General features: G+C 38.3%; 2 protein-coding genes across 2 annotated transcripts in view; one reads left to right on the forward strand and one right to left on the reverse strand.

The window, feature by feature from the left end:
- Nucleotides 1–21,785, reverse strand: part of LOC106885919 (chromosome unknown open reading frame, human C18orf63) — a 38,717-nt gene extending 16,932 nt beyond the window's left edge. Inside the window, exons 1-13 of the mRNA XM_014938442.1 lie at nucleotides 21,652–21,785; nucleotides 20,906–20,984; nucleotides 19,461–19,517; nucleotides 17,954–18,065; nucleotides 16,681–16,722; nucleotides 15,632–15,708; nucleotides 14,161–14,270; nucleotides 13,420–13,516; nucleotides 13,239–13,324; nucleotides 12,492–12,675; nucleotides 10,235–11,314; nucleotides 9,101–9,217; nucleotides 6,851–6,872 (exon numbers count right to left, since the gene is read on the reverse strand). Coding sequence (XP_014793928.1) covers nucleotides 6,851–6,872; nucleotides 9,101–9,217; nucleotides 10,235–11,314; nucleotides 12,492–12,675; nucleotides 13,239–13,324; nucleotides 13,420–13,516; nucleotides 14,161–14,270; nucleotides 15,632–15,708; nucleotides 16,681–16,722; nucleotides 17,954–18,065; nucleotides 19,461–19,517; nucleotides 20,906–20,984; nucleotides 21,652–21,785 — 2,197 coding nt within the window. The remainder of the gene's footprint in view (nucleotides 1–6,850; nucleotides 6,873–9,100; nucleotides 9,218–10,234; nucleotides 11,315–12,491; nucleotides 12,676–13,238; nucleotides 13,325–13,419; nucleotides 13,517–14,160; nucleotides 14,271–15,631; nucleotides 15,709–16,680; nucleotides 16,723–17,953; nucleotides 18,066–19,460; nucleotides 19,518–20,905; nucleotides 20,985–21,651) is intronic.
- Nucleotides 21,786–24,105: 2,320 nt separating this feature from the next.
- The window catches only part of LOC106886043 (cytochrome b5), a 13,978-nt gene continuing 13,240 nt past the window's right edge, over nucleotides 24,106–24,843 (forward strand). The window contains exon 1 of the mRNA XM_014938673.1: nucleotides 24,106–24,337. Within this exon, the coding sequence (XP_014794159.1) occupies nucleotides 24,194–24,337 (144 nt within the window). The 5' untranslated portion in view covers nucleotides 24,106–24,193. The remainder of the gene's footprint in view (nucleotides 24,338–24,843) is intronic.

Genomic DNA, 24,843 nt, shown 5'->3' on the forward strand with positions numbered 1-24,843 from the left:
ATATTTTCCACATCTGAAATGAAACATAGTTATGTGTGTGTGTGTATACACACACATGCCCTAACACATATACATATGTGTATATATATTTTCATATATATATATTTATTTGCACACATACTGGGCTGCTCTCACACTGGAACGAAACTGTATCTGGTCCCGAAGGTGAATATTTGATCCCAGCTTCCTCCTGCAAGAAGATCAGACACATTAACTTCCAATACTTTTGAACTTCTCTCGCTGGAGCAAGCTTAAATCCCTTTTACATATTGGGTTTAATAGGAAATTTGTTTTCACTGTTTCGAACAATAAAAAAATCACTGCAAGAAGCTATGTGTGCTCCTGGTGGAATTGTAAGCTCTTTGGGAACCATTTTCACATATTTTCCAGCAAAGTTAGACAGCTTTGTCCCAGATTCTAATGCTACCCTGGGGGGATTAAGCTGTTTAGAGGTTGCATCCAGTTCCGCACAGATCTCAGGAAAAACATACTTGCTCATCCTAGCTGCAAATTTTTAGGTGAGAGGTTGAGCCGCTGCTCTGTGCAGCCCGTGGGCCAGCAGAACTGCACAGTTTTGCCAAGAGACAGAACGCTGGATCGCTTTCAGGGCTGGGGTGAATAATTGTCCTGAACTAGTACAAGAGATGCCTCAGAATTCTTCAGTTCATGGTTCTCCATGCAGCTGGGAGGCGCACGTTGATGCAAATCAGCATGCAGCTCAGAGTCCTTAAGTTGCTGTATTTACTTAATTACTTTGTGATATAGTGACATGGTACTTTCAGAGGTCTTAATCTGCCTATTTTTAAACCAACTATTAACCACAAGCTGGAATGACACAGGCACCAAAAGGACTACACTGAAAGCTTCCCTGTGGTTATAAGCACCTATAAAATAATTGGTAAACTGCTAAGTTCAGATTTGACACAGCACTTGAGCATACGCCAATCTACAGTCTGTAAGTAGTCCCTCTGGTGTACATCTGGGAAGAGGAGGGAGGGGAAGAACACTGTCAACTTAGGAAAATATTTGAGAAAAGATCATGCTCCAGAAGTGCACATGTACTAAATCATGTGAACCCATTATGAATATTTCAACTCAACAAACGCTTTCTGAATCCTCAAATACAGTGGAGAGTAAATCTGGCAAATGTAAATCTGAATCAACTTAGACATAGAATCAGATGATTTGAAAACTAATCAAAAAGCTATAAAACACCAAAAACCCAGCAAGGGTCAAAGGGCAGGAGATACCTGACCTCATACCAGCTTCTCACACCTGGGGATTGTTTTAACCTTTCACATTTCTACTTGTTCCTGATGTACATTTATATCTTTTGGGGCAGGTGGAGGGGTCTGTTGCCTTTAATTTTGAGAAATCAAGCCTGTGGACATCACGTGTGATGGCTAAGTAAGAACTGATGAAAAGGAGAAACTGAGGCAGGCTCTTACAATCCCTCCTCCGAAGGCAGCCCCAGCACTAACCTTCCCCCCCGTTAGCGGCATTCCCACCATCACTCCTACACCCAAGCATGTCTCCACTGGGAATCACCACCTTCCTACACATCTACAAGGAGCAGGTGGGTGAGGTAGAACGACAGGGTCTTCCCCCAGAGCATAGACTGGGAAATTTAGCAATTTAGCATGAATGAATAACTCAATAGTTTATCTTAAATGGAAGAAATTAGACCTGCAATAATTGCACTTTCTGTATTTTTAGTATTATAATAGATAATACAAAATAATGCAAACATTTTAAAATGCAAGAATAATGCAAAATGACTTCTGTTATAATGCAAAGCAAATGTTAGCAACCCGCAGCATTTAAAAAGCAACAATAGGAAATAGATGAGATGAAGCACTAATTTATATAGCACAGGAGAAATGCAACTGCTCTACAGGCTATTTCATACTGTAAGACAAGAAAAAGATCAATTACATATAGCCAAACCTATGGAAGAATAACTAATCTACAGGACCTGAAAAGCAGCTTTGTATACAAATTTCCAGACAAAATGTAAATACAATTTGATTTCTTGCTGAGCCTGTTGCTCTAATTTTTGCAATACTTGTGTTGTTTTATATTTTTTATATTACGTACGCAAAAATTACCTGTTCCTTTTAAACACTGGCACCGTTACATTAGGTTTTGCAAAGGTATATCCAAAGCAAGTGTTAAACTACAGTTCTATATTGTTTGAGTTGTGATATTCAGTTCCTATTTTCCAGGTAACACAATAATATTCAGTTAAAACCAGCAACTATGGGGCAACAAACATTTATATGTATATTTTTGTAACTATACCTTCAAGTAGAACATTTAAGATACTTTTATTCTGGTAAAATTACTCAAAGTGCTACTATACATATTTTGCATGAATTGCTGAAGAACAGCATTATCAGTTAGACTTAAAAAATCTTTTATGCAACAGTTTCATTTCTGAAAATGGAAATTCATTAAAAATGATATAATGAATTAAAGAAGCTGGAATTGAATCCAGCCTTCAGATTATTCCCCTAAGAACAATCATACTGCTTATTTTCTAGCCATTTGATTCAACAAGAAGTTATTTAGGAATGTTTTGCTGGTGAAACAGAGACCCAGACTTTGTAGCAAAGAATTAAATATATTATAGAAAGACAGACTTGAAATTTCAAAATAACTTGGAAGAGTGATTAAGTGAGTAAGCAAGTACTAGGACAGGCACAATGTGATTCAAAAACTCTAAGCAATTTGCTAAATTTTTTAATTCATTTGAGGCTTATTAACCTAAAGTGTCTGGAGAAGTTGTTGATTCATGGACTCCATCGACCGTACGTATTCAGTCTCAGTTTTTCATCCAAAACCAGGTACCAATGACATGAAACAAACAACAAAATTCACAGAGCTGAGATCCTCAAGTATGTTAATGTCCTCCTGGGAACCTGAATGGAGGAAAACGTAGAAAAAGTTTAGTTCACAAAAGAAACCAAAAGACAACACAGAATTCTATGGTTAATATGCAAACAAAAATGCTGTATTTCCACATTTGTATTTGCATTCTGTTTACAAAGTTTGGGTTTAGAGCTTTCAAGTTAAATGTTTGCATTTTTATACAGAACATGAAAGAATTCTCTCCTTGATAAATCTATGGCATTATGTACAGCTTCATCCTTCTTCCTAAATTTTTTAAATTTAAACCCCTCAAAATATTACAATCAGCTGTGGTACTGGAAGAAGGAATTTCAATTGCAGAAGTCTATTCACACCTTCTTAATGAGCTGAGACCAAGTATCCAAATCACATTCCTAACTCTACAAGCAAGCAAGAGACAGAATCTTAAGAAACTATTTTTTAGAGTTTTTAAATGGTCATTGATGCAGTAAATTAAATTATTCCTAACCTGGAACAAACCTGCAGCAATAAAAAATGAAGAGAATAATAGCAATGATGTTACAATAGCATCTATTTTTGGAGTATGTCTCAAGTATTTAGGTACATGGTGCATGGTCCAAAGGTTATTTCTGCTACTAGATTTGATTAGGAAAATAATTTTCCCCCATCAGAAAAGAAATTGTTTTTTCATTGAAAGACTAAACATTTTCAGAATCTTTTTTCAATGAAATCCTGAATGTTTTCAGCACATACAATTTCCATGCAAATATTTTCAAATTGAAGTTAAAACTGTTTCTGCATAAAACCAGCTCAAGCTATCATATTTATATGATATCTTAAAGGTATTATTGCAGCCTAATATTTCACATCAAGAAAGCATTTGAAAGATGGCTTTGTTAAAATTTCTGTACCATAGCCTTCGAATTAGAAGAGAAATTCCTAGATGTTGGCTTGGGGCAATCCACCTTTTAGAATAAACAGTCTGATAGATCTCCAGTCCTAATGTACAAAACTGCTGAGATTTTTTACATAATTCCAGTTGTGTGGGTCCCTGCCTTCATCTTGTGTTCATACAATATACTCACAGTAATGGCAGCAAAATAATACTATTATTACTATATTCAATGAATTTGTAGCTTCTCATTTACTAAATGAAATTTGGCAACTAAAACCAAGTGTCAGTATCATATCACAACAGAGCAGCAGAGCAACAGGAAGAGTTCTGCAGAACAGTGGGAAAGGCTTGGGAACTTCAGCGCTGCTATTTTGAATATGTCTGTTCTAGCACCAATGTTTCCTTCTTTAAATCATTTTTCCATACTAGTATATACTCTCCTTTGGAAGCTCTGCTCTTTGATTGATCTTAGAAGCAAAACATCCACATTTCACAGTAGTTTTTGACCTTTAAAAATGATAGGATGACTTTCATTAATAAAAGACCCAAAAAAATTGTAACCTTGAGACTTTTTTTTTAACTTGACAGCTAATATAAAATAGCTTAAAAAGTATCTATAAACCTCTTCTGAGAACTCTAACCATGCAAGGCTTTATTTAAACTATAAGAAGGCTAGCTTAATAACTATTCAATCTGACTCTTGGGATGGTTTTGGGTACCTATATTTAGCTGTCTATATGTGTGTTAGATGTCAAAACTCCTATTAAATTCAATGGAAATCTAGTAGACATGCCCAAAAGACTCTACAGAGCTCATTCAGCAGCAGGTGGCCTACACCAGCCCACAGGCTGGGTACCCCAGCATTCTCGGAGGCTCCACCAGCCCGATCTGCATGGCCCCGAAAAAGAACTACATACCCAGCATAGTCCTGACTTCTAAATATGGGGGCACGAGGGGGGTACCTCAAACTCGAGCTGAATATCTAGCTACTCCTTTTATGCCAAAGAAAATCCTGAGCCCTTCCCCAGAGAGTGGGGGATTGTCTACGTATGGATAAAAAGAAAATCAATGAGAATGATTTAGTATCAGAATCAAATGACCAGCTTCTTCAAATGTTAAATATTTCTCTCATGCTGCTTCATGTCCTTGTTTTTATTAACATACCCGCTACTTTCACCAGCAAAACAAAGAAGAAAATTAGAATTATGCTGTGATTTCCTGGACAAGTTAAGAGGCTGTGCAGCTTGGCACGTTAGTCATAAAACATGACCTTTTTTGCAAGATTATTGTAGAAAAATGTTTTTATTGTCATGAATTATAGACTCAAGTCCTTCCTGTTGACTACATCATTGAATTCCATTCTATGACCTTCTTACCCATAAATCTTGCCACACAGTAAATTTGAAAACTTACAAGTAATTCTCAAGTGCTCAAATGAAAACATGCACTCTCTGAATGCATGTGTAATAATACATAATAGAGGAATTCAGAACAAAGATTTTCAGAATCAAAATGGTACCGATCCAACATCAGCAGTTATTTTAGCTCTAGTTTTCTTTTTAAGTCATCAACACCAATGAAGAGCCCACACCAATGGGATCCCTAAAAACCATATTTTAAACATGTTATGGAAGACACTGTTTCCTCTCCAGGGACTAAGCATCACCTACCATGATCAACTTGACCCCGTGCCATCTAACTCATAAATTAAAAAAAAAATAATTAGATTTTTTTAAAATTTAAGTTAAAAAAAGTAAAGTTCTGGTCATTCTCTGAGACACCATTTCTGTTCATCAATTCTCAGTGAAAGTCACAGACTTTGGACATGCAGATATCCATGCTGAATCACTAAAACAGATCGTATCTGAGGATGGACCATGAGTGACCTGCCTGGCTTGAAGCAGGAGACATGAAACGCTAGACCTAGGATCAGGATATGCTGAATACTAGAGTATCAAGGCCCTTTATGGAAAGCTTCCATCCATACAATGGACTTTCTCTAGGGAAAGCAGAAAATTGAGATATATGTGTATATGTATATTCTATATTCACTGGAGGAAATTTATCCATGCAAAGATAAGAAGGACATAAAGTCATGTCTGAGATAAAATGCATGTTTGGCTACTTGATATCACGCTGAAGACAAAAGTCAGATTAAAAGATGCGCAGTTTATATTTTGCTTCTTTATTGCTATGTTTTTCATTTTTATGTATAATATACATTTTTGTGCTGTTGTGACTGTCTTGCTTACATCAATATTTTCTTTTTAATACATATACTTCTATTTCTCTCTGAAACAGTTAACTGTATAGCCTACCCATTCCTGCATGTTTTACTACTGATAACTTGTGATGAACATTAGGTGAATGAAACTGTTGCATTTCATATACTATATGTATCCTTAATATTGATGGAATATTCAAAGGAAAAGCTTGTTCTACCCCACAAGACTATTATCGACAGCCACCCATCAAGCAGGTTAAAGTATCTGGGTCACAAAACTAAATGTATGTATTTTATATGACAGACCATTTTGTCCTTGGATTAGATCTTAGCACCACAAAAGCATTAGCCACCTCATCATTTTGTGTAATGGTACTAAATAATATACATAGCATCACTTTAATGGTTTATGGTTTTAACATCAGCTCATATTCAAAGGAAACTCAGGAGGACAAAAAACAGGTTTAAATGACCCAATCAAAATAGAAATTTAAGCCAAATTCTAAGTTCTATGAAGTACAAGATGCCTTTGCATTTAACATTGCTTGTTTCACAAAAAAAAAAAAAAAACAAAAAACAAAAAAGCAAAGCTTTATTTGCTAGTGTCCAATAATACCAAGAAACTTAGCTTGTGCTACCTCATCATTCTGCTCTAGAATCCATTTGCTTAGTAAAGTGGTTCTGGAGACAGCTGATGCCATTATCATGATGCAAAAAAGTAGGGACTATTATAAATACTGTTGATACTATTTTAATAAAGAAAATGATACTATTTTAACAAAGAAAAATATTTAAAATTTGGAATGAGCATACCCATGGTTTTCCTCAGTACCCCAGAACATCCTAAATAGAGGGCTTACTTCTTTTGGAACCTTCTTCTTTCTGTTAACAAAAAACAAACAAAAAGGCAAAAAACAGTAAAGCAAGCAAGCTGTAACACTAAGCTAACAGCTCAACTAAAAAGTTGTTTCTGAGTGAAATGCTTAGTCGAATGACGTGAGAAGTAATTAATAGAAGTTTTTATTTCCAACATAAATATAAAGTATGTTTATATGTACAGTGGGTATATAATTAAAACCAGAGCTATTTTGAAAATACCCTTTCACATGCTGGCAGCCAAGATTTTCAAACCCAACTGATCATTTTTGGTGCCCAAATTTGAGATAATGACACAGGCTTACTCTTCAGAGAAGTGTTTAGCAGCGTCCCCAGTCAGCACCATTGTATTTTAATCTGGAGAGAAGAGGAATCAGAGTAATGAGCACTGGAGAGTCCATCCCTACCCCAGTTAATAGACAAGTCCCCCTCCTATATCTGAGACTCCGGCTGAAGCTTCCACCTCACTTGGCTCCAGCAGTGGCTGTGCTGCACTGGCAGCATGGCAGGCAGGCTGTGAGAATTTGCTGTCTCCTGTCACTTCCCAAAAGTATCTTCCAGTGCTCAGGCTGGTACCTGTGCTACCCAAAGCCTGCCTGGAGGGAGAGGAATGGCATAGGTCACTTGTGACACATGACTAGGACAGGATAGTGCCCCTTCCCCATCCCAGTAGTGCTGCCAGACCAGCTACAAGTTCTCTCCTTGCCCAGTCTGCCCAAGCTGCAGAGCTAGCTCTGTGCTTCCACGCCCTAGCGTGGCCGAGTCATTCCCAGTGGCAGGCAAAGGACTTCAGCACTTCATTCATATTATGGTGGAAGTCTCTCTTCGGTACTCAGACCCCTGGGGTTGTTATTCTTATAACCACAGTTATTTTTAGTTGCTGGCTCTCTTTTCTTCTGTATGAGACTTACTCCTGACTCTGCAGTGCTGGCCCTGTAAGGGGTGACTCGGTTGTGGCCCTCTGGAAGGGCCGTTCCCAGCTGCAGTGGGATGGGGCCAGCTCAGAGCAGCTGGGCTGGCGCTTCCCACACCAGCTCCCCCCTTCCCTGAGCTCCAGGGTAGGAGCCTGTTCCCGCAGCAGCCCCTGAGGCTGCTCCACCGGCCCTTTCTGAACTGCACCCACAGCACAGACCCTGTTCCTTTCATTCCCATTACAAGTTACAGAACTGACTTGCATTTGGTTTTAAAGCCATCACAAAACAAAAAGACAATAGATAAAATTTAATGTTAATAAATGCAAATGAAGTGAAAGAATGTGAATTATAGACACATACTCTTAAGTTCTTAATCAACAGTAAGTGAAATAGAGAAGGCAAGGGAACCTGAGTGAAAAGGGAGTTAAGTGCGTGCAACTTTTCCTCCTGGCTTGTTTTCTAGAGTTACTGCACAGTATTTTCGTTTGGCTATAAGCAGAAATAATACATACATATCTATGTAAGACAATACAATTGTGCTGAGCATTGGAGACTTGGGACCTGTTCCTTCTAATGGGCCTAATTTGTAGATAGTAAAAACATAGAGAATGTGGTTGTAAGGAGAAGGAGGTGGAAGATAAAACTGAGTTTTAAAGAACTGATATTTAGAAACAGAAGTATAGCCCAGTTGTAGGCAAAAGTAATATTTAACAATAATGAAAAAATATTTTGAAGAGGAATTTAAAAGTGCACACTATTATCATTACAGCAGCATCCAGAGGAAAAAGTATTAAAAAAAAATTCATATTAGGAACCTATCTAATTGCTGATGATGATTGCATCTAGTAATACATTAACAACTTAAATATATTAAATAATTTAGAGAATATAACTTTAAAAAAACCCAGAATGGATTACAATTAGCCTTTTGGAACTCATCTCTACAGAATGTGCTGAATTTAAGCACTTAAGATGAGACACTTACAGAGCCAATCAGAATGCCCATGGTTGTATTAAGCAGAATAAAATGGTTTTCTGTAGAATCAGAAAATCTGCTTCAGAAACATATTTACATTAAGTAACATCATTAAGCATCTTCATTTTAATAGGACCTTTTCCAGGAGATAAAATACATGCTTGAAGTGACAGTAACACAACCAATGTTAAGGTTAATTTTATCCAGAGCAGGCTCAATAAGCTTTATTGGTTTTCCTGTTTTAACTGTAACATGCTAAAATAAAAAAAATAAAAATCCTTTTTATCTCTTAATTCAGGTCCCTGTAGACTGGATTAAGGGGTATACATGTTGGGGTTTTTTACCTGTCTTCTTCTGGCACAACCTTTCTTTACGGATGCTTCTGCATTGCTCTCCTTGACTGAGGAAGTTGGTTTTGAGGTCAGTGTTTCACATATCAGATACTCGTTCCCTGTAATCATCTTAAAGTACAGAAGTTTATACCTTCATTAGCAAAAAAAACTCCAGTATTTTTCTACTTGTTAATATGACCTACTTTTTCAAAAGGTGTCCTCATAACACAAAGTTGAAATAACCTACCAAATTATATTTTATAGGTGAAAAAAGTGATAAGTACAACACATTTCATCCATGTGCTTGATCTGTGAAATAACATCCTCATAAAAATTGCTCTGAAATCAACTCAGCTATTTGTTTTATTGAAAAGCAGGCAGAATAATAGAAAATTTAGCTTGTAAAGTACCTCTAGTGGTCATCTAATCATAACTTTTACTCAAAACAGAGCTAACTGCAAAGTTAAATCACATTGCTTTGGGCTCCATCCAATCAAGTTTTTAGAATCTGAAAGGATAACAACTCTACAACCTCTCTGTGCAATTCGTTCCAGTACATAACCACTCTCACTCTGAAGCCCTTTTTTTTTTTTTTCTTATGCCCAGTAGGAATTTTTCCTGTTGCAACTTGTGCTTTTAGTGAAATTGTAATGAAACTTGTTGTCCTGGTTTGAGGCCAGCCCAGCCCAAACCATGATGCTTGTATTTGCAACACTTCCATGTTTGTGAAACAAAACAATGCCTTACACATGCTGCAGTCACCACTACACAACTGATGAGGTTTGAGATTCCTTCCAGGAGCTGCTCATTAATATGGTTTCATATAAAGACAGAGTGAACACCAAAAATTTCACCATGTTAACCTCACACAATTCTTGGTAAACTGATAAGCTGTCATAAAGATAGGAAAACTAATTATCCCAATAATTAGTGCCAAATAAAAAATGTATCTCTAACAACACAGTAAATCATCTTCCCTTTCAGAAAAAAGGAGCAGTGGCTGAAAACATGGCAGAAATTTTAGAAAACTGTTTTGAGAATGATGGTAGAAAATGATGAAAGCCATGCTCCTTATTGCTTAACATTGTTTTAGAATACACTGAATTTGTGAAAACCAGTGAGAATGAGCCCTGTTATTTACCATACCTGTTCAAAGTTAGATTTGGAATGACGACTGGTTGTCTTAGCGATGGTGTCACTGAGAGTCTTAGAATGGCCTGCTGATTTATTGTCTTCATTTTTGGCAATGCACATCATATCATTTAAGAGAGATTCATGAATATTTAACCCCGCTCCTTCATTTGATCTCTTTCTTTGTTGCTGTGATAAACCAAAATTTGTAATTTCATTGTCTAATTTACAAATCTGCAAAGGTTCTTTCTTTGACTGGTGAGGTTTCTCAAGAACTTCCATGGTATTTTGACTTGCAAACTTTTTTCCCCTTCTTGCCCTAGAAGTAGGAGATGCATATGTGTTCAAACTCAGATTAATGTTCGATTTCTGAAGCACTGACCCAACATTCTGAAGAAAGGAAGGAGAATTTGCCTTTTTGTGATCGACTTCACTTGAATTCCCACCTGAGTTATCAGAAAAATCAGAATTAGTAATTTGTCCACTAGACACTGTTCTCCATCGAAATACAGGTACACTGTGCTTTGTGTTTGGTTTCGTGTCCGTTACCTGAAGTGCGCTGCTATGAGTAGGACTTTTGACTGACGTATTTTTAACAGGTTTGTAAACCTGAGCTGTGCTGGGTTTGCACGCAGTCAGCATAGAGGATGAAACACACATATTTTTTATTGCTGAATGTCTTTCAGCATTTTCTCTTTTCTTCCCATCCATTTGATTTGTGGTCTTTCCATTCATTTGCATCAACTTTCCTTTGAAAATTGGTATAATTTTGCTGACTTTTGAGGGTGGGAGTTCAAAGGCTGAATCTACCGGCATTCCAAAAGATTTCACAACTGGTAGCTCCGGGACTCCTGGTATTTGTCTATTATTCATCGATTTCTCCGTTGCTTCAATGCTAACTTTTTCTGTACCCTTCCGGCTACTCGAAAAAGTGTGTGTTTCTGGCTCTTTGATCAAACGCTCCATCCAGTGGCTGTTTTCCATATTGCAGGGTGAAGAAGTTCTATGGAAAGTCTGTTTTCTTGGAGGAGCCTGCGTTAGAGACACTACACAAACCATCTCACCATCCAATTTCATATGCTGAGATTTTATGTCCTGCAATACAACAAGAGTTGCTAAATTGAATGAACCGGATTTAAAAATCTGATAGTGCCACCTAATGCACTGATATATGTATCTACCTAATATATATCACAATATACATCCATACATTTCCCTATTTTGAATTAGAACGTACTATATTGTATTGTTGTCTTTTGTATTTTGTTGACTTATTGTATTTTGTTGCCACTATAAATTAAGATTTGTTTTCTCCTCCCCCCAGTTCCTTGTTTATAAACTATGCTGGAATATTGTATTTCTTGGAAGGGAAGGAAAGACTTAAATTACAGTCATTATCCTCATTTATGCTTTCAAACGGGGTAATGCCCACCCCTTCTGAGGGGGCCTGCAGAGACTTTGACTGACAGGGCTCCTCATTTCTTAAGACTTCTAAGGGCACCTGTATTCTGAGCAAAAGACAGTTTGGATGTCTATAAAAACTGCAGATGACAGAGAGGAGCCATTTCATCTTTGATCACTGAAGAGACATAAACAAGAACTGCTTTCTGAAAGGGGATTATAGTATTTTAGAATCTCTGCAATTTCTGTCACTATTCTTTGTTCAGAATTAATTACTTCATTTCTTCTTTCACACACTACTACCAAAGAAATTTGAGTCTCAGCCTTTGTCACAACCTCAATTTGAGGGATTTTTGCTTGCTTGCCTTCTTTCCATCACCAACCATGGAGTAAATCTTATAGCTTGAGTGTTTTAAAATGTGTAAATCCACAGGACTTTATGTTTTTCTCATGTTTTTTGTTGTTTTTTTGTTGTTGTTGTTGTTTTTTTTGTTGTTGGTTTTTTTTTTTAAATAAATTGCTGTAGTAATAATAATAATAAATAATAATAATAGTCCTTGTTGTTATTGTTATGAAAGAGGTGTGAGAAAGTTCTGGATATCCAACTGTAAAATAAGGTCTATAGAATTGCAAATATTGATAGCAACTAATTAACACTAAGTCTAATTTTTTAATGTATTTGTCATGTGAACAACAACAATGGCAAATAGCAATACATTTAATCACACATTTAATTAAAAGTTACATCATTGATAGTTATTAGTTGTGAAAAGAATAGTTTTATGCTCTTATTGTGTTCTGAATATGATAAAGACCACTTCATACCATGAACAAAGTACATGCCATTACTATATTTATAAAAAAACCTTACACCCACCGGAGCCCTGGAGAGTTCCTGTGCAGCATAAAGTGCTTTACTTGTCATCTTTACTGGAAATCCACATAGATGGGAAAGATTACGCTTCATGTCAGCAAGAAAAGAGTTCAACACATTTTCTGAATCTGCTCTAGGGAAATACTGCACGGGCTGACTTCGAATGCAACTTAAAGGGTACCTGAATAAGTGTTCAGGGATACATAACAATTTTTTTTTTACATTTCTATAATTATGAATTACCTTCATTGAGAGGAAACTCTGAACATGTCTAAAGCTTTTTCAAAACGGTGAACAAAAGCACTTATTTTCTTTATGGGCTGACGCTTATAGAGTTGACTTCAACATGATTATACCATAATAATCTACCATGCTAATGATTACTCAATGTAAGTAATCCTTAGTCTAGTCTTTCCTACCAGGAGAACTCTCTTCACAAAAATAATCTTTGTTGGCCATATTTTCACAGTAATTTAACTGTTCCTTTTACATCACCATTTAGAGTGGCATTATCATGTTTACAGAAGCTGTAAAGAAAGCTGATCTATTTGACTTAATATTATTCAACACCACGACAAAGAGATTTGACTAAATATTTTGTTCCAATTTGTCTAGTGAAACAATTCTCCACTGACTTCTATGAAATTATGGAAGAAGAAAATGTGGCACATTCAAAAATGAAAATTCATAACTTCGCTAGAAGTGTAGTATAGGAAATTTAACAAAAATATTCTGAAAGGATACGTAAAGAATCTTTCCCCTATTGGCTTGAAGTAAACACTGAAGTATATTTTTGTCTCTTCAAGATCCTCAGGAAGAATATATCCATACTTCAAAAAATAAACACAAACGTATATTACAAATACAAACTCAATAGGTCCAAAAAAGGTAGGGGAAAACAAAAGCAGTGTATATTGTTTCTTACCAGGTTCTTCCAGTGCATCTGAAATTCTTCATACGAACGGAAAGGAGATTCTAGAGGAATTACGTGGCTGATATTTATGATTTGACCCATTTTCATGCTGTGCATAGGTAAAGAAGAGATGCTTAGAAATGGTGTCATAAACCTCAGCTGAAAATATGCTGGACTTTTGGGAAAGAAAGGTAAATCTAATTTTTGGCACTGAAAGTATTTATGAATTCTTTTTATGTTTTGAGGACTAATACCTTTAGCTCATCAGACAGAATAATAGCAATATTTCCTGAAGTATAGAAAAGAACTTGGCACCTACAAGTCTAATTTCTCGTCAGTAACACTCACTACCAGTGAATGTAGAACAAAAGCATATATAGTTGCTTCTCATATTTTTATGATGAAAATCATAGTTGAAAATAGAGAAAGTTTGTGGCTAAGGTAGAAATATGTTTTCTCTTTTAATTGACACTTTCTGCTAAAACTGTATTTGAGAAAAATTAATGCTCTTGCATATCACAGAAGTAGCAGAGATATTGATAAAATTGAAATAATGTTTAAATGTGTAATTTTTGATTCACCAAGTAATTAATCTAATTTTTTATAACATTGAGACCATAAAAGAGAAAGATTCCTGAATGTAAACCAGACTGTAAAACAGAAGCTTTCTCATCACCAGTATCAAATTCACAATTTGTGTGGCAAACATTCCAGGAAACGTTTGTTTCTGCTGAAATGTAAACAGAGTCCTACCTTGGCAAAACATAGCACCAGTTACTTAATATTGAATGTTGGTGAATAACTGCATTTTCATTGCTGTCAAACAGCTTTAAGGTGTTTGCTGAAATATCAAAATCTCCCAGCTTAAAAGAGAAAAAAAAAAAGTTATTTGCAAATATTTCTACAGCAGTACTAAATTAAAATTTTCAAAAAGAATTGTGTAGCAGTACACTGAAGCTTATAAATTACTATTATTCTTTTATCAGCTCTCACAGACTATTTATATCAGAAGATATTCCCATTTTCAAACTGCATGCTCTCCTACATTAGAGCCTACACTTCCAAAAGTTATGCAAGTACAAGGTTTAAAGGTTATTTAAATCAGTGAGATTTAAACTTTATTTCAAGTGTTTTAATAAATAAGAGTACAGAAGGAAATTCTCAAACTAAGAACTAAAGTCCAAATCAGAGACACGTTTGACAGTCTAGTAATTGTGTATGCCACCTTGCCTAATCAAGTGTGAAGATCCAAGCAACAGAATAAACGGGACACATAGTTTCACCCTGTGAGAAGTCAAAAACCACCACGCATTTTCACGATGTGAAAATATTTGACGGCAAGAGCCAGTCAAACACTAAGAATTGAGAAACCTTTTCTCTATATATGGTCTACCAGGGTTTTAATTTATTCACTGACAAGAAAATTATTTCTGTTTTTAGAAAATTATTAAAATGACCAAACTGATAACAAAGCCACGTCATGATTGCTTCCATCATTGCTTTGCATCATTTTGGAACTGGAGTCCTATAGATAGCTTTAATGTTTAGGCTGTCCAACTAGGTCACAGATGAAATCCTATTCTTTTATTCTAAGAAAGATAAGTTTGGATCAGAAATACTTGTTTTTGAAGAAATCAGCAAGCCTCACTAATATGCCCCTCTATGTATGGGCATATTCAGCAAAAGTGGCATGGCTGTCAGAAAAGATGGTAACTTTTCAACCTCGATCATTGCTTAAATACTGTATTAATTATGCTGACAAGCAGCATAATTCAAGCTGCTCGTGTATTTTGGATGCTGCATAGAAAATGAAGCAGATTCCAGAATAAGTATACACGGGGACTTTAAACATAGTGCTGACAACTTAACCTGTAGCTTCACTTTAAAGATGCTACTCAAAACTGCCTATGTATTACACTGACATAGTGAGTGCCTTCTAGAAAACACTCCTAATAGCAAATCTAGAATCATGAAGACACTTCACTACTATATTGTTAGCAGTATTTGAAAGGTCTCTTACAATGCTTGCAAGCATGCATCAATATAGATATAATACGGATGTTATGCACTTGTAACGGATGCAGATAGTCAGTGAATACGATTACTGTCTTAACGCTACCAGAAATAATCACTTCTATACCCATCATGCTAATTGCAAGTCACCTAACAGAAGATAAAGATTAATACGTCAAACCCAAGCACAGAAAGTATAACTATTTTATACCTCAGGGGGTGGCAACCGAATTGAGCAAGCCTCCACACTGATGCAAAGCTGTCTCTCTGATACATTGAGGTCTAGAACTAAAATAAAAACAAAGCACAAACCTCTGTTTTGAACTACAGTTCATTTATTAGAAAGCTAAACCAAACCTTTATTTAAAGTAATTGTTAATCAAAATGCTGCATTTGAAAATCAAAAGCCTAGACCTCCTCAGCATGCAAATTAAAGTTAGTTGCATTTCAACTGTGAAAAAATTAAAATAATAATGAATTACTACCCATACAGTACACCTCCCTAGGAACTCATGGCTGTCCATGCAACAAGATGCTTGATACACAAACACCCATTTTCAAAGCAAATGTAGTTCTTGTAATTATTGGCTGTTCTGAGTTGCCTAGCCCAGTTCCACATCCGGAAGTGGTCGATAAGAAAGACTATATGAGCAAGACAAGCATCTATTGACATGACTCCAGAATATCCACACAGCTCTGAGCAAGCTCTAGCACAGGGACTAACAGTATCGTGTTCTCCAACGTTCATCCCTGCTACAAATTTGGGCTTCAGTATTCCCAAATGTAATCTTTAACTTTTATACTGGGATAAAACCATTACTTTGTGATTTCTGTAATAGCTAAGCAGCATGCTTTGTGACTTTTAACTTTTGTGAACAGCAAACACAGTACATACAGGACAGACACTTTAGCTCATTTTTCTACCTATTATTATGGAACTTTCACATCGCTTGGAAGACTCATAATTTGCAGTAAATGCAATTAATTGTAATAATCATAACTTTAAAATGGTAAATTTCAATCTATGGCTGTACAAAAATTACCTTTTTTGTGGGTAATTTTTCAAAGGTGCAGCTGAGCTGGCAACTATTACATACAAAGAATCATCTGCCACAAAGTGTATTTTGACAGAGGTTTTATCAGAATGAAATACAAAAATACATGGTGTTGGTAATCAACCAACCAAGATCATGGCAATATGAAGGCATATAACTACATCTTGCTCTCACAAGTTTACTATTAACAGAATATTGTACTTACCAACAGCATTTTGCCTTCCTGAACGAGATAAAAAATCTTTTCCTTAATAAATAAAAGAGATAGACGTTATTTTCTAAATCATATGCCTGACATGTATGCAAAAAAAAAAAAAAAAAAAAAAAAAATCACACAGTTTTGTTTGCGTATGTCATGAATGCTGAAAGGTTTGTTCCTTTTAAGGTGAGAAAATCCATCTATCAATAACTTTTTACTGATTCATTAACATCTTATATATAAAAAAAAAAAGATGAATATGAAAATATAGTAGTGAACAGTAATTTATACATTGTTTTTTCCTCACCGTAAGGAAATTACACATAGAATTATTTTTAATTGACCAACAGTTAATACATTTCTCAGGTTCAAAAGGAAATCTGTATAGTATATACTACGTATTTTACCATATATCATCAGTTTTGCCCAGCTTTAGCAACAGATATGATTAGCCAAGCTGCATGTACCAGGGTCACATTCCTGTTTGTCAATGTCTTTTGTTGAAATCAGTTTAATATCAGCTACCGTCTAGCTCTCCACTTCTAGATGCCATTCCTAAATAAGTTGATTTCATTCAGAGAACTATACACTTTGAAGATATTGAAAACAAGATGCTGTTAATATTGTGGCTGAAGATAAGACAGTAACATATACACTTTTAGCAATGCATATTTCGAATGATCTATACAATTGCTCTACTTAACAAGAGCACACCACAGTATCTGAAACATCTGTTTTCCTATACCCTGGTAATTCACATTTATCCTACGCAGGAGTTAGCAGGGAGATGTCAGGCAAAGGAACTACCATTTAAAAAGACCAGCTTGGTAGAAGATGGCCTGACAGAAAAAACACTTCTCTACTGGAAAAGCACCCAAACCATGTGCAGAAGGGCCACTGATGAAAACATGAGTCTGAAAAACAAGCCAAATTTTTAGAAAATATTTGCTGACCAACAATATTTGGTTTGGAAATTATTAATCTGATCTGTTGCATTCAGTTGAAATGATTATTTGATCTATTGATTATTTGAGCTGAGGAGGAAGATGAAAAAATGAATGATTTGTCGATTCAGATTGTTAGCTTGAATCACTGAACTTGGATAAAGGAACAATAAAAATGCAATCGACAAAATCTTAGGGTAAACAAATGAAATAATTGAACATAATGAATGAAATAATGATGGAAATTAAATAATTATGGAAATTAAATTATCGAAAATAAATGCAACAATAAAGAAAACTAAATGCTTGATCCCTGACCCCGGTGAGTCAAATACCTTGCACCAAGAGATGACCAGCCTTGTTCCATCTAGGTGCAAGCCTGGCTGTGAGTGTGTAGGAGAGACAGGTCTGGAGAACGGCTGGACTAACTGTTTGTGGGGCTTCCAGCTAATAACACCAGTGAAAAAAAAAAAATACACTATTAATAATTTAACAGATTTTTTCTAAAGGCTTCGGTGAAAATTTTATCAAAGACACTGCTACTGCATCTTGGAACCAAATCTTAGTGTATGTTACACATCTTTACTTTTAGCTACTTAGCTACAAGAGGAAGTTAACACATATTTTGACATAGGCATTTAGATTTCATGTGTCATCGAGGTGACACATGAATATGATTCTTTCAATGTTCTTACGAAGCTGATAAGAGATGTGAGGAAAAGATTAATTGAACTATATGGAGCGCTTTTCTAGATATGCATCTCTTTCCAAACAATGGGGACAACATCCAAAATTTACATCTATTAACTCTGCTGTCAAACTCAAGAACACAGACATTTTCTTGCAACCTCAAGAACAGTAGACAAACATAGCTGTGTTCACCCAGCAGTACTACTTGCCTGACTGCTTGCCTGCATAGCTTTCTATTGACAGTATGATTCAAGAAAAATAAATAACTACAAAGGGATAAAAAAAGTTAACTAATACACCTCCAAGAAGATGTTTCTAATGAGATCCTGCAAGGATCTGTGTGCAGGTCATGGTTATTAAATATGCTTCACTCTAATAATCTGCTGGTGTTGGAAAATCTAATGATGACAGGTTGGTTACACGTATCAACATAAGGCAAGGTAAGCTTATTTGAACAGTGTATGTTGCACTAATCCAAATATATATTTACACTTCTTGGAACAAAGACAGATACACCCAACTGGCTGCACGAATGAATCGCAAGCACCACTAGCTTTGATTACAATCAGTCTTTTGACTCAGCAATTTTAGTGCATCCACACATCTACTCATAAAACCCCCCAACATTCATGCTAGAAGACGGTAAAGCGTATGCACAACGGTCTAAAAATGTATCAGCTGTTAAGCTCATGGGTTCCCTTTCTTCTCTATGTTTTTCTTTTGTTTCTCTGAGACTGTCCTATACAGGACAAAATGCAACACATGAATGGGAAGACAGTTCAGCTGTCTGAACAGCCCTGCCTGCGGGCCAACGCAGGGGAAATGACACCAGCCGGGAGCTGCAGGTCTTTGGCCTGAAGGCCAGGTTTGTTGTTGCCCCGAGGTCACCCCTGAGCAGGATCAGGATCCCATTGAATCAGAGAAATCTAGTGAAATTGCACAGGAACTTCTGAAAACTTTTGACTCCGACAAAGTGTGCTTACTGTCTCCAGATTCATAAGAGACATTTTGTTTATGGGACAGACTTTTTTACCCTGAAACTTGGCTTCTGTACTGCAAACTGCGTGACCCACAAAAAATACTCATCTCTGGCAACAGCAATTGCAGACAAGCATAACAATCTTAACAACCATGACACCTTTCAGTACTCACAATAGCTCCTTGTTTCTCTATGTAGGCTTGACATATTCCTGATTTGTAAAATGATATCTGAAAATAAAAAAAAAATCAAGTGTCTGAAATTAAGGGGTGTTTTAGGAAATCATAAATTAAATTCTGGTCCATTGGCGACTTTGCCTAGGAAAAACCTGCTAAGGAATAGTTACAGCAAACACCATATCCTACATTTTAAGGGAGAATGATAACTGAAATTAGTTCAGGCACTTGTCATAGTGTAATCTCATTTCCAGCTAAAGACACATTAACAAGCAAGCAAAAGACTACCCAAAACAATACCACAGAACTCTGCCCCTGCTGCTCTCATTGTGAATTGGGTGGTATCTTACCAACTGAATCCATTCTGTTCCACAAAAGCCTCACCATCTGAAAAGGCCATTTCATTAGAAGAGTAGAAGGCATAAGCTGTCACCTATATTACTAATGCACAAAAATAAAAATTTGCTTTAAATGTCATAATTTCACTTATCCTTGATCCTCAAACAAAACACTTCGTAGGGAAACATGCATGTATGTTTGACGGATACATCTGACTCCTAGCTGTACTTTGGTTCAGGCTGACCAAGAAGCAGCAGACCTCATGTCCTTGGAGTGAACTTGTGAGCTGGAAAGTCCCTGGCTCATGTACTCATGTACATGGGGCGTGAAGGTGTCTTGAAAAATATTTTGAAAGGTGGTTTTGAAACCCAAAAATACAAGATAACCAAAGTACAGAACAAGATATCAGAGCTAAACTGAAGACATCTGTCTTGTCTATACTATTGACTAGCAGCCAGCTACTTAACCCCTTAAATGTTAAAATCAGGACGGGCCAAGTTTGAGCTCCCCCTGAAAGGCAGCTGGCCTGCATGCCAGGTGACTCTCTCCTTGAGCAGGGACGCCTCTAAAGGCTAGAGATTCCTTACCTGTGTCTAAGAGATCCTTTCTTGCCCAAGACGGAGAGATCCCTTACTAGTGACAGACCCTTGGTAAGTGACTGACAGCATGCTGAATTAATACTACAACCATTATTAATCCATGTAGCTACTCTGATATTATAAACCTTCTATGTCGAGATGAACCGTTGACCAAATCTGAGACAGAGATTGGATCCAGCCGCACCTAGGCTCCATAATGGAGTTTAGAAAGCAAGAGGGTCCACTCTGAACCTTGTGACTCAACGGGAGGGTTCCTTTTACTCTTCACACCTCCTTTGTATGTTTCTTCCATGCAGTAATTAATAAGTCGACCTTTGCCATCAAACTTCTTGAACTTTGTCAAACCACTGTTAAAATGTCATTAAATTCCATCAAATTTATTGGACTCCATCAAATTATTTTACCTCAGTAAAACATAGTGCTGCTTCACTCTTTTGAGCAAGGTACATTGTACTCATCTGCAACAGTATGGAACTACATAGACATTAACACAGTGATACTGACCGCCATTACAACTGAAATTTGATTTAGTGTTCCAATAACAGGTGCAGAAAGGATGTCTTGATACAGGAATAATAACTGTCTGTAAAAAAAATTTAAAAAAAATTTTCAGTACTTGATTTTCTCAGCTTAAATTTATCTTCCTCACCTTCTGCAAACATAATAAATTCCACTTTTAATCAATTTCCAGTGGTTCAGTATAATATATGAGACTAGTCCAAGTTACTTGCTCTCAACCCACCCACAGTGGTCTAAGACAAAGACTATGGGCCTTTGGCACATGAACAGAACTCTCCAAAAGTGTTCCTTTTGGCAGAATTTCTCATTTCTTCCTTTTCCTAATAAAGGGAATGACATAATTCTTGGGGAACACTACGGAGTGTACATATATGTTCCGAGTATTCTTTTCACTCAGTCTCAACCTACATAAAGCAACACAATAATTAAAAAGGTGTATCTAATGCATTCCAATTTTGTATGTGAATATAGATTAATTTTAACTACTTATTAATTTATAGAAGGTGGCCTTGTTAGTTTTAGCTGATGACATTTAAAACATGATAATACAAAATACATAGTAATGTTTTTTTCCCCAATAGCCGGAAGTCCCCTACCACAAAAATTTATACTGTTTGCTGCTGACAAGAATTTTGCTGATTTTATTAGAGGTAATTCTGGTACTGCTAATAAAATCCTTGAATAACAGCCACCAGCAGCTTCTGAAAATAGTAGCCCTCACAATTCTTTACCTGCAAATCTTTATCTGTGTACTCCTTGTCTCCGTTTCTGGTAGGTGAGAACTCAGTGTTATAGTACCGGCACAGAGTTTTTGTAGCTCTGGCAGACTGACAAAGAACAGAGACTGGTGCCTGCTGTCATTCATGTTGTATTGTTGACCCAAACCAGCAACTGGATCTTAAAATAAAAATATTAATTCATTTTTATAAGGCAGATAGTTGTTTACAGAACTTACAGTAGGTTTATATTTGTTTACAGTAAGTATATGGTATCAGGTAAATGAATCAACAATTATCTTCTGATTAGGATTAGGTAGGCAATATAACATAATTTGTCAACTAAAACAGAGAGCTCAATATACTTTTCCTATAAATAATGCATTATACTTGAAAAAATAATTATTTAAACCAGTCATAATATTCAGAGTAAAGACAATGACAAAAGCAACCTTTCTACCTTATTCTCAGTCTGCCTTGGGGCTGGAATCTCTCTGGGATCCAAGAACCGAGGAATCCCTCTGCAGGGCTGGTTCCCTTCTCTCTGGCAGGAAAGTTTAATTCCCAGGAGCTCGACAGAGATCTCCTCATTAAGTCATACAAGGGCTTTGGACAGCCTGTCAAAGAGAATATAAACCACAGAAACATGGAGGCACACTGGAATCCTTTCCTTTTTCCCAACACCAGGCTCCCTTCCTAGTGGTAAAGGGAACCCTGCATCTGTGCTCCCTGCTTAAATCCATCTCTTTTCTCAAGTGGCAGGTGAACAGCATATTCTAACCTATGCAGAACTGAGTACAGTCTTACACTGGACCAAAAGCTGTACTAATCCAGAATTGCATTCAGCTATACGATTAATAATAAACATAGACAATTTGTTCTTCCATTCTTAGCCAGCCAAGACTACAAGTTCATCAGAGAATTCCAAAAGCTACAGCTTAAGGAAAATGACATTTTAAACAAACAAGAAAAAAACCTTGTCCATTTGCAAACACAGAAAAGAAAGGCTGGGTCCTCAGTTTTCATAATGTTTAAAAGAATCCTAAATGGCCAGCTGGGGATTTTTGTGGCAAAGATGTTGCAAAACCCATGCCGCAATGTTCCAGTGATCCGCTTTCTCTTTGAGGCCAAGTCCCCTGTGGGAACGACTTGCTGTATTCAATGTAAGTTAAATCTTCCCAGTCATCTTAAAAGCTAATGGGACAGAGTGCTTGCAAATGACTTCTCCCTTCAGGGGAGATGCTAAAGAGAGAAATAGCAGTTAAGATAGAACTACCTATTATAAATCATAGGAAATAAACCCAACTCCTTTCTGTACAAGTAGGAGAACTTAATGCATGTGGGAGAAATCGCATCTTTAGATGATGATAATCACAACACATGAACTTGAAAACACCACAGAGCTCCTGTAAGCTGAACAGGATGCCAGTTGGAAAATGGCTATCAAAGGTTTTCTGTCAGAACAGACAGGTGAATCACAGAGCTTGGTGTTGTTATTTGCTACTTTCAGTAGCAGCCTGGAAGATGGAATGAAAAGACTCCATATTAAAGCTGAGAACTACACCAAGCTGTGAGGAACAATAGCTACTCTTCCTGTTAGGCTGACTGTAAGGAACTAGGGATCTGAAGATTGTGGTGGCATTCAGTGAGGAAGCACAAAGCTGTCCTGCACACAGATAACCAGCTGCATGTGTACAGGGTACAAACACCTACCTAAGCGCCAGCTTGCAGGAAAGGTGCCTTGATAGGTCACACTGGGTAACTTTTGTGTCACTGAAGTTATTCTGTGAACAAAAAAACACAAGCCTGGCCTGTAATCATGATGGAGATGTACCTGGGGCAGTTGCAGCACTCAAGCAGCATACAGGTGTGACCCGGCACAGGGTGCTGCCCTGACAGGAGCCGGTGGGGGACCCATTCTGGCCCCACAGGCAAACAACCCATTCAAACACATCAGAGGCCAGAGAAGGAACCGGGTTTTATCTTAAACAAAACTGAAGGAAAACTAGGTGGCAGGTGAGCGAAAGGGCGTCACTGAGAGAAGGGGCAGGCGCTGCTCCCCGTGCCCTCAGCCCACCTGGCAGCACGTTGCGGGGGTGTCGCAGGGCTCCCCAAAGGCAGGGCGAGGGGCTCCTGCGGCGAAGCACCTCTGCTGGGCGCGCTCCTCAGGCCGCCTCCGCGGGGCTCCCTCACGGGCCGCGCGCGCACCCCGCCCAGCCCTGCCGCGCGCCTCCCGCCTTCGCCGCGAGCGACCGGCGCGTGCACGAGGCGGGAGGGGGAGAGAGGAGGTGGGGCGGGAGGCACGTGACTGGTGAGGGGGGAAAGGCGGGGCACGAGGCCGCCCACCCAAGCCCCTCCCCAGCGGCCGCCTCGGTGGCCAGCCTGACGCCTTCTCTTGAAAGGCATTTGGCTCCACCAATGAGAAGCTGGCTGGGAGGGAGCAGCGGGCGCTGATAGGCTGGCGGCTGGGCCCCGGTCGGCATGCGTGCGGGGGAGCGGAGCTATAGCCGGTGTCGGCGGCGGCGGGGCGGTGATTGTCAGCGGCGCTGTGGGGGAGATGGTGGGCTCCAGCGAGGCCGGTACTGAGTCGTGGCGGGGCCGGTACTACCGGCTGGAGGAGGTGCAGAAGCACAACAACAGCCAGAGCACCTGGATCATCCTGCACAACCGTATCTACGATGTTACCAAGTTCCTGGACGAGGTGGGCGCCCTGGGGGAGGGCGACTGGAAGGCCGGGGTTCGGGGAACCGGGCTCTCCTCGGGCTCCCCCGGAGCGGGGACGGGAGGCGGCCACGGCGCAGCGCGGTGCCGCCCTTGGCCTGCCCCCATAGAGCTGTGGGGAAACCGCCGTGTGGCGGCCCTGGGGCCCTTGGGGTGGGGGCGCGCGAGGGCGGCTCTAACGGCAGAAGGTTGGGGGGGGGTGTCGGTGGGAGCGGCCGCCCCTCAGGCTGGGAAGGGCACGGCTGTACCGAGCCCGGCGGGCCCCGCTGGCCTGTGATCTGGTGCTAGGGAGCTGCTTCCCCTCCTCTTCCCCCTTCTGCCGCCTCTAAACTCTCCCAGCCTTTGCAGGAGCGCCGGTTCCCCACAGGCTTTGTGCTCTTTGCCGCCGTCCCGCTGCGCTCGGCGGGGGCACGCGGTGAAGCTGCAAGAGTTCAAACTCTGGTGAGAGTCCAGCGGTCAAATTCAACGCCTTTGGTTTGTTTTCTT

Source organism: Calidris pugnax, unplaced genomic scaffold, assembly GCF_001431845.1.
Source record: "Calidris pugnax isolate Ruff unplaced genomic scaffold, ASM143184v1 scaffold13, whole genome shotgun sequence".
Taxonomy (NCBI): Eukaryota; Metazoa; Chordata; class Aves; order Charadriiformes; family Scolopacidae; genus Calidris; species Calidris pugnax.